Consider the following 9,716-nt stretch of genomic DNA (forward strand, 5'->3'; position numbering starts at 1 on the left):
ATTAATTTGTTTGAATATTATCTTCCTGTGTTCTGAGACTCGTAATGCTTATCTCTATCGTAACTCATGAGGTTAACTTGACATTGCACATTGAGTAAATCAAAGGATGCATCAAAAACAACTCTAGCTCTAGCAAGAATCCACTTGCATACTGATTTACTATGCAATCTTGAGAAATAGCATGAGTCAAGCATCTTGAGCGGATGCTTAGAGCTATAAGAATCAGCTGCTAACCACATTGAATTGAATTGAACTCCATGTGTTTTCATCATGTTGGACATGCTACGTACATAGTCTAGTTCATGTGGGTTATGCAACTGCATACTTAGGTAAGCTCATTTGTTCCAATCTCTATACGACAACGCGTCAGCCCATTGAGCCTGACCAACAAACCCTATAATTAAAGGCCCAATCCCTTCTAGGATATTCTTCCTTTCCTCTCTCTCTCTGTACAGTTTTTCCATCCCGTCCCGTCCCGTCCCGCCTAAGCTTGGCAAAGCAAGAAAAAGCAACTGTTGTAACAAGGAAAAAGAAACGATTAGTGTACATGTAAAATTGTTGCAACCAAACAAGTTTGTTTGGTTATATCTTATATATATTAATTTGCTATTCAGAAATGTTGAATGAGTAACCTATAGTTTCTTTTGACCCTGGACTAGTAGAGCGGGATCCAAATGCGTAATCAGTAATCCAAATTATCCTTGATTGTGAGAGTCTAGCTGAGGATATAAGACTGAGAGAATTGATGTCGAAGCAACTACTACTTCGAAGGTATAGATCACGTTGCAGGAGCAATTGGAAACTCATCTTATGTGGTTTTCATGTTCTCCAATAATAATGTCTTTTCTGCATGTTATATAGCCTTAGTCAATCATCTGGGACTTTCTTTTAGATGTGTGACACCTTGTCAACAAATATTCCTTACAAATTTTTTTTTTAAATCTTCTCTAGGGAAAATTCCTATAAGATGTTTGAGATCACGTTGATAAACATTCATTAAAAAATGGGTTTTTTAAAGAGTTTTTTGAGTTTGTTCGGCTCTAGCAATTTGATGGAAAGTTACTGTATCATGACTTTATGACTTGGAGCATGAAAATTGAGCAATGATGATAGATATTTTGGGCTCGACTTTTCTCTTATGCATTGCGCTAGGAGCTACAGAAATCCCTGTGTTTTTTTTTATGTTTAGCCCTATTGTGTTCATGAGCCTAGTATCAGCAGGGCGCTTCTAATTAAATTAAAGACGAAACATGACCTTTCTGTACATGGTAAATTTCTAAACTAAAGACTCGATGTACAGAGACTAGCAATTAAGCTGACATCTGTTTCGCTCCTTGCTAGACCCTTGGGAATTTACTGTTATCGTTACGCTCTGTGTGAATTGGACTGAAATAGTTCTGTATTTATCCAAATTTGCTACTATGTATGTTTCTTTTCTTTTTTTATTTTGCATTACTGAGGAGTTTCAGATTATGACGGACCAGCTGTAGTTTCCTGTCAAAAACCAAGCAATTGCACGCCAATATGTTTTCCCCTTTGATTGTGTTGTTGGGTTTGTCAGATTGAATGATTAAAACGCTGATCACAAGGTTATTAGGAAATAACTCCAAAACACATGGATATCTTTTTGGGAAAATTGCTTCTAGCCCCCAAAATAACAACTATTCTTTCCCCACCCAAGACTTCTTCAACACTCCCAAAACCCCAAAAAGCAAAGCCACAATTTTTTGAGCCCCCAAAACACAAAACTGAAGAGTTTAAAACATGTGAAGACCATAATACTCTCTCTCTCTCTCTCTCTCTCTCTCTCTCTCTCTCTCTTCATGATGTAACTGATGATTTGAAAATGGGTTTTGGGGGAAAAATTCTAGTTCTCTCCAAAATTTTTCAACGGTGTTGACATCGGCAATAGAACTTTCCCGACCTTCATTCATGAGGCAAAGAAAACTACGATCTTGAAAACGGTGATGACGAGTTGCGATGGATTCAACGTCGTCGTTCTCAAGAAAAAGGCGGGAGCTTCGGTGACTCCTGACATAATTTTTTTTCCTTTTTTAACTTGTATACTTGAATCTGAGTGCTAATTTTTTGTTATTTTACATATTGTTGTTTTTTTTTGAAATCGATGACTTGAGATTAAAGCAGAGTCTATAAATTTATATATTGTTGTTATTTTACTGTAATGAGTTTGTTGTTAAGGTTATGAGTTAGTTGTGAAGGAAGGTTACGAATTGATTTTGAAGGTTATGAGTTGGTTGTCAATGTTACGAAGGTTACGAGCTGGTTGTGAAGGTTACGAGTTGGTTGTGAACTTCGGTAATGAGTTGATTATGAATGTTACGAGTTAGTTGTGAAAGTTAGTTAACAACAATCACAAACAACTCATTGTCGAGGTTAACAACCAACTCGTAACATTCACAAACAATTCGTAACCTTCACAACTAACGCGTAATCTTCACAGCCAACGTGTAACCTTGACAACCAATTCGTAACATTGATAACCAACTTGTAACATTAACAACCAACAGGTAACCTTAAAAATCAACTTGTAACCTTGACAACTAACTCGTAACATTCATTCACAACTAATTCATAACCTTAACAACAAATTAATTATAGTAAAATAACAACAATAAGTATATTTACAGACTCTGCTTTAATTTCAAGTCATCAATTTTAAAAAAAAATTATGACAATATGTTAAAAAAAATATAGCATCAGATTCAAGTACAAGCTAAAAAGGGGGAAAACTTACACCGGGAGTCGTCAGAGTTCTCGCCTTTTTCTTCGGAACGGTGACACTGAATCCATCGCAACTCGCATGGATCCTAATCTTCTTCGTCTTAAACGATCCACCCAATCTTCTTTGTCTTAAACGATCCACCGTCTTCATCATCACCGTCTTTTAGATCGCAACAATATATAAATTTGGAGGAAATTAGGATTTTTCTCCCCAAAATCCATTTCAAATCATCAAAGTGACATCATGAAAAAAAGAGAGAGAGAAATGATGTTATAGTCTTCACATGTTTTAAACTCTTGGGTTTTGTGTTTTTGATGCTCAGAGAATTTGTGGCTTTGTTTTTGGGGTTATGAGAGTGTTGAAAAGGTCTTGGGTGAGGGAAGAATAGTTGTTATATTGGAGGCTAGAAGCAATTTTCCCTACCTTTTTTAACATGTTGTATGAAGAATTATCTATGTAGGAGTTGTCGCCAACAATGGCAAAGGTCTCGAAACCTTGAATACATTGTCATTATGCTTATCGATTGCTCAAAGGCAAATTAGTATCAAACTTTAGCGTGTAGTCCAAATTATTGAAACCTCAGAAAAAAGGAAAACAAGGGTTGCAAAACTAGAAATTCAGAAGATATTCGATCCACTTGTTTAAATTTTCCTTAATGTTGGCTTAAAGCTTTCCTTAGTACAGGATAATTGAATTTTAGACAATACTAGAAGAAGGAAAAATACATTGCAAGCAAATAAAGTAGTCATTGACACAGTTTTTATGCAGGATTTTGATAGGTTCACTTGAGGAACTGGTCTTCTAATTCCTTGTCCCTTAAGTTGCACTACTTCAATATAGAGAAGATTGTGTTTGAAAATAGTTAGCACCTTTTTTTCAGTAATTGGCACCTAATCTCCCTCGTTCTTCTTTCTTATTGTAATCTATATACTGATAAGAACATGATACAAATCACATAGACACAAACTTTGCATTACCGTTGCTTGATTTAAGTTCATAAACAACTTCAACTAACTTTGCTTCCGAATACAAAAGATGCTATCATAGTACTAATAGATTGCAATACATTTGCAAGTCATATGTCTAAAAAAAAGTTAAAACAAGTAGTATAATCAGCACTAATAGATTGCGATACAATGCTCAGTAGCTTCCACAAAGTCACCTTGCAAAAAAAAAAAGATAATCAAATAAATTTAGGACCCATTGATATATAAAGAATCAAAAAATAACTACAAAAATGACTTGAACACAAATAACTACAAAAATGAGCATCTCAGCAATGACAATGCCACTACTCTCCTCGATTCCTTCGAGGGTCACCACTTCGCCTCCAACAACCATGTTGATGACATTTCCATCTGCAATCCACCACAATTACTATCCTTCCATTTTCCCCATTCTTATGTAGAAGAAATGAGCGCATATAGGGAAATGAATGTAGAAGATCGAAAAAGACCTGCGGCCAAAGAGGTTGATATGCGCCTCAAAATATGTTTCCTTCAAGCAATTGAGATGTCAGAAGGGGCCAAAACAAACCCATGATCTCACTAAAAGAAGTGAAATCTCCTTCAAAATAAATGCATATAGGATCCAACCCAGACCTTAATCCTACTTTAGCACACCAAAAAGCATGCTAAAGTAGCCAAAGTTAAACTTCAAGTTTCTAAAGTAGGTCAGGAGCTTTTTTACTATAGCTCTTCATTTGTTTAATCTAAGTGTATCTATGCAGTTTTTGTTTTTGGGTCTACAAGGTCCCTTTTGAAATCACCATAAAATCCTGGAGGACATGAGCATTTTATCCATACCAAAGGTTAGAGCTTATATGATATTATCTATTAGAAAAAGTTTCATAGTAATACCTTCATCCTTTGCCACTTCTGCCGGATATTACTTATATATATTACTTAACCATATCCGTGAACTTAACAATGCCTAATTTCTTGCCTAACCCTAGGAAAAAAAGCAATCGACAAAAAGACTAAAAAGGAAATATAGACAGAATCAAGTGTGATTAAGGCCTAGTGGAAATTTCAGTTGCATCCCATTACCATTATCTTCCCACATTTGCTTAATGTTATGAGAAATACTGACAGCTAAAAGCAAGATAAAGATTATGAGTTAGGATTATACAACAATACCTTCTTTGTTGGAAGCTCATAGTTTATTAGAATGTGAGCAGAAACAGGTGCTTCTCCAGGAACAACAGAAGGCAAACAGGCATCTGTTACAACTATCATAGCGCAATTGTGGTCTCCATTTCCAGATTCAGTGCAATCCCCAGGAAGAACATTGATGTTCTGACTCCACTCTGAAGTCGATTGACGAAACTTTTCGAGAATTGATGCACGATCAACTTCAGCCAGATCACTGTACTGCACTTGTGAAGTACAACAATAAGCTGTAATTGAAGAATAAAAAGCATAGCCTGAAAATTCGAAACCGAAGATAATTGAAACTAACAAAGGATAAGCTAATTTAAGGTACTTTTCTTCCTTGATTAAAGCTTTTTAGTTCCTTAAGAATGGTTGAAGGCCTCAAAAAGGTTGCTGCTCAAACACGACATACGAACCTACGGCCTAAATATCTAGGCTTTCCATAGAAATTTAGTATGAGAAGCCAAATACTCATAGCATGCAAACACAATACACCACTTCTCTTACATTAGGACAACAATTGAAGCGCTAACAATCAAAACCTTTGAGGAACAGTCATCATACCACAGATATTTCTACTCACTCAGATCGGAGCGCTGCCATTTCCATATACCAATTTCAGGAGGAATGATCTTACACAATTGAGCATGAAGGCTATAGAAACTGTATCTTTTGTTCTGTATGATCTGTTCTCAGTAATGAATGCTTTGCTTTCCTTCCAGGTTTTATAATATGAAATCTTTACTATCTTTATGATCCCTTCTCAACTCCATACTCCTTATTAATAATTTTCATAGCATCCAACAACGAAAGACTGTCAAAAAACCAACCAATAAAAAAGCAATATAGACGGAGAGATTTCACTATAAGTCATCTGATCACAAAATCTCCTAAACCACAAAAATTATAAACTTGCATTAGTATTATATACTTTCAATCTTATGGGCATACTTCCTTCACATAAATCTCAAGAAGCAGCACTTAATTTCCCCCCAGTCTGCCTCTAACTGAAAATTATGAAGTTCGCACAATTAATGATGAAAGTCATTTAGTTAAATGTAATACCTAATTTGTTTTATCACAATGGAACCTAAGAAATGAACACTCAAGGTTTTTCATCTATCAAATATCAGAAGTATTAACAATAATCAAAATAATCTCTACCAACAAATCTGATATCAACTAAATGACCTGCCAAAGGATAAATATAGCAGCTTCATCATCTGATATTGGGAGACTTAAGTCAAAGCTAACAACTTTCTATAACATCTTATTGGAAAAGGTATAACTACAATCAGTAGAACTCACTGATCAGTGCAAATTTCAACAAATTTAACAGAGTTCAGTGTTTGATCAATGAGGCTCCATTACATTAGAAAACAACACTTTTGCTACTACTTTTAACCCTAACCCTAAATAACCCAAAAAAATCCGATGGAGAAAACCCTAATCCTAGAATCAAGCAGTGAAGAAGAAAAGTCACAAAAAATGTAGAAAAATCGAGCAAAAATTAGAGAAACAACCACTGATTGTACCTAAAGTAACTCGATCGAAGGAGAGTCGATGACTCGGTCGTTGAAGAGAAAGGCGATGCTGGGCGGAGGCAGTGACTTCAGCGGAAGAGGCGATGCCGTGGCGGAGGCGGTGTCGGAGGCGGCGTCGGATGCTCTGGGTTCGAGAGGCAGTTGAGGAGGCGGAGGAGGGATTGGGGTCGGGATCGATGCCGATGGATGAGGAGCTCAGCTACCCTAGAGAGTGAAAGAGAAGAGATTTAGGGGTTTTAGGGTTTTGGTTTTGGGATTACGAGCGGGCAAATGGGTGAATAGAGACCGTCCGTTTAGTGTAGTTTGCAATGAAACCGTCTGGTTAGACTCATTTAACTAAATGAGTGGGTTTTAGACGGGCCAAGTGATGGGCGGGTTAGGTGGTGGGTAAATGGGTATGGGCAAAATTGGTCCAGGACAATTTGGGTCGCCGATTACACATTCGAGGCCCGCCCTACTAGTTTTGGTTAAATATAAGAAACAATCGGTTGTACTTTCAACATTTCTCAATCAGTAATTGTTCAAAAGGATTTGTTCAATTACTACAATTTTACAGGTAATCTTTCTTTTTCTTGCACCAATTGTTGCTTCTTCTAGCTGTGCCAAGCTCCATCAGAACAGGATGAATTTTTTTTTTTAAACGTAGAAAAAGGAGGAGGGAGGCAAATCTCTGAAAATTAGTGGAACGGGGAAAAGAGAGGAAGGGGGTGTTTGGTTGTATTGTTTTTGAGAAATGTTTTCTCAAAAGTACTGACGCATGGCATTTATGTAATTAAGAGTTTTCTATACATTTCTATAAACTGTGTTTGGCTCCAAAAAAATTTACAGAAATGTTTTCTGTAAAGTGCCCAAAAGTACCAAATTTTATGGAAATTGATTTCCTTCTAAAATGCGAGGAAATCTCTTGGAAATCTGACGCATTCATTATTTAAATAATAAAACTCATTAACTTTTTTCTACAAAGTTCTCACTTTTCTATAAAGTTTGTGGTGTTTGGTTACATTTCTATAAATTATAAGAAATGTTGTTATTTTCCCAAAAGTTATTTCTCATTTTCTTGTTTTGAACCAAACAAGCACAATACAAAAAATAAGAAAATTTGTACTTTTTAACTTCTCAAAACTTTTCCTATAATTTTTTTAAGAAATATAAGGAAATCAAATTTAGGATGGAAAACATTTCCTATAATTTATAGAAATGTAACCAAACACCCCCGAAGATACAAGATTGTACACCTTGCAGCCTTGATGTGGCTAATTTGCCGCATCCCTCGGAGAGAGAGAGGAGGAGTTTGGGCGCGCGCGGCGTTCGCATGTTCATGTGCAAGAGAGACGCCAGTAGGATTTAAACTACGGGTTAAGTCTTGATTTTAAGGTTCTGCTGTAACAGGGTGTAACTGAGTCGCACTCAACCGGCTGACGGGTTGGCTTAAAGAAATTTGAACAAATAACCGTACTTAAATATTCCAAGTAAACGTATCCATTCCTAGAACAATTACAGAGATATCGACTCGAGCATTCCACAATTTCCGCATGGATTGTTCTACGACTACTACTCCCGGTCGAGATACTTAGCCTACGAAAATCATGCATAGTCGGCCTGTTATCCATTGAATCAAGGACAAATTTTGAAAACAAACCCATTCTGAAACTTAGTTATAAAAAACGACTTATTCTCAGCTTATTTGCCAAAACCGACTCGGTTTTAGCCATTTTGGCGGAAAAAAAAAACTAAACTTCACGGGACTCGAAGTCCCGTGAAGTTTTTTACATAACAAAACTTAAGTTTTTTACATAACAAAACTTCACGGGACTTCGGACAATTTTTCGTCAAAACCGACCCATCTGGCTGAAACTGAGTCGGTTTTGACAAATAAGATGCAAATGGGTCGTTTTTTATAAATAAGTTTCAAAAGGGGTTTGTTTTAAAAAAAATTCCTTGAATCAATCGTCTTTATGTAACTATTCATTTCGTACATGTCTCAATTGCTCACTTAATGTGAATGCCCAAGCATCTTAAGGGAACAAGAGGGGTTAAAAAAAAAAGATTTCTGGAGGATTATTCTGAAATCCATGCATTCTCGATGCCGGTAGTTCACAAGTAACCTCCTAAAGGAGATCAGTGGAAAAGTTGATTGAATGGACAAGAGAAGAAATGCATCAAGCTCACGCACGCATTTTATCTAACTTGTCTGCTTTCTAGTGAAAATAATATATATTACCTAGTATTAATTTGTATAATTTTCAACCACCCTAGTCATGCAAATCACGTTACCGGATATATAGCATTAGTTTAACGTTTTATTAGGGTATGATCACTATTCACTAAATATTTCTATTCTGGGTTTCAGATTTCTTTTCGACTACACGTACAAAATAAATGTGTGCTTCCCTCTTGCGTTTGATATAGTTCAGTCAATAGCATTGATTATTTCTTCCTACTTCGTCTTCAACGTGTAAAATGTCAGGTTGGTTGCAGCATCCCTATAATGTCAAAATCTGCAATCACTTTCTTACGTTTGGTTGATTGCAACATTTATTGAATCATGTCGTAATCTATCGCTCTGGTTTAAACAAGATGGACACAGTTGGCGCACTTTCCGAACAGAGTGTTTGAATTTCCCAGCCTGCATTAATAACACCAAAAAAAAACTACAGAAAATATTTACCCGGCCACACTTCCTGAAGTTTTTCCTCGGAGCTGAATGGAGAAAAGAATTTATGTAGCCAGCCGCGCAAATTGAAGGCATCAATCAAATCCGCTATTTATGGATTGCGCGCAAGAGTTGATAGAAATATTGAGCCTAAGCCGATGGCTTCAACTGCCTCGTTCATTTTTTGGAGCTATAAGGCAAGGGTAAACATGATCAGAGGACTCGCCATTCTGCATCGACTAGAAACACGAAGGAGGTATCTTCGCGTTCATATGTCATTGAACGGCAAATGTGATCCTTCCATTATCAAACCCTAATCATCCAGTTAGTAATTGATTGCGGATATTGGCAATTGTTGATTCTGAAGTTGGGACGAAACAACAAGTTCAGAGCTCATGCTTTAATAGTATTTATGTGCATACCTGATTTCACATCGATCATGCTTCAAAAAGAAGAGACAGATAACTCAACAATGTTGTAGGACGCATTCATTAAAGGAGCACCGTGAGTATATTAGGGGCTGTTTGGTTGGTTAAAAAAAAAGGAAATCTATTATGGGAAACTTATATTTCCTATAACAGGTTGTTTTCTTTTGTTTGGTTCACCTCCTAAAAGTAAGAAAA

The 9,716-nt window shown here is 36.4% G+C and overlaps 1 protein-coding gene across 1 annotated transcript; it reads right to left on the bottom strand.

The window, feature by feature from the left end:
* Positions 3,686-7,974, bottom strand: LOC109835053. Its single transcript, XM_020403054.1, has 4 exons — positions 7,939-7,974; positions 6,432-6,639; positions 4,882-5,141; positions 3,686-4,199 (listed from the first exon to the last, which is right to left on the bottom strand). The coding sequence occupies exons 1-4, from the start codon at positions 7,972-7,974 to the stop codon at positions 4,035-4,037; spliced, it is 669 nt and encodes a 222-aa protein (XP_020258643.1). The 3' UTR covers positions 3,686-4,034.

This window comes from Asparagus officinalis, chromosome 3 (assembly GCF_001876935.1).
Source record: "Asparagus officinalis chromosome 3, Aspof.V1, whole genome shotgun sequence".
Lineage (NCBI taxonomy): Eukaryota > Viridiplantae > Streptophyta > Magnoliopsida > Asparagales > Asparagaceae > Asparagus > Asparagus officinalis.

What these genes read in the sequence shown, in the direction of transcription:
- LOC109835053 (XM_020403054.1), bottom strand. Translation starts at nt 7,974, where the DNA reads ATGCGGAAATTGTGGAATGCTCGAGTCGATATCTCT. An exon ending in ATGCTCGAGTCGATATCTCT is followed by an intron (nt 6,640 to 7,938) that starts GTAATTGTTCTA and finishes TCTCTAGGGTAG; the next exon opens with CTGAGCTCCTCATCCATCGG. An exon ending in ATGAGCTTCCAACAAAGAAG is followed by an intron (nt 4,200 to 4,881) that starts GTATTGTTGTAT and finishes CTTTGGCCGCAG; the next exon opens with GTCTTTTTCGATCTTCTACA.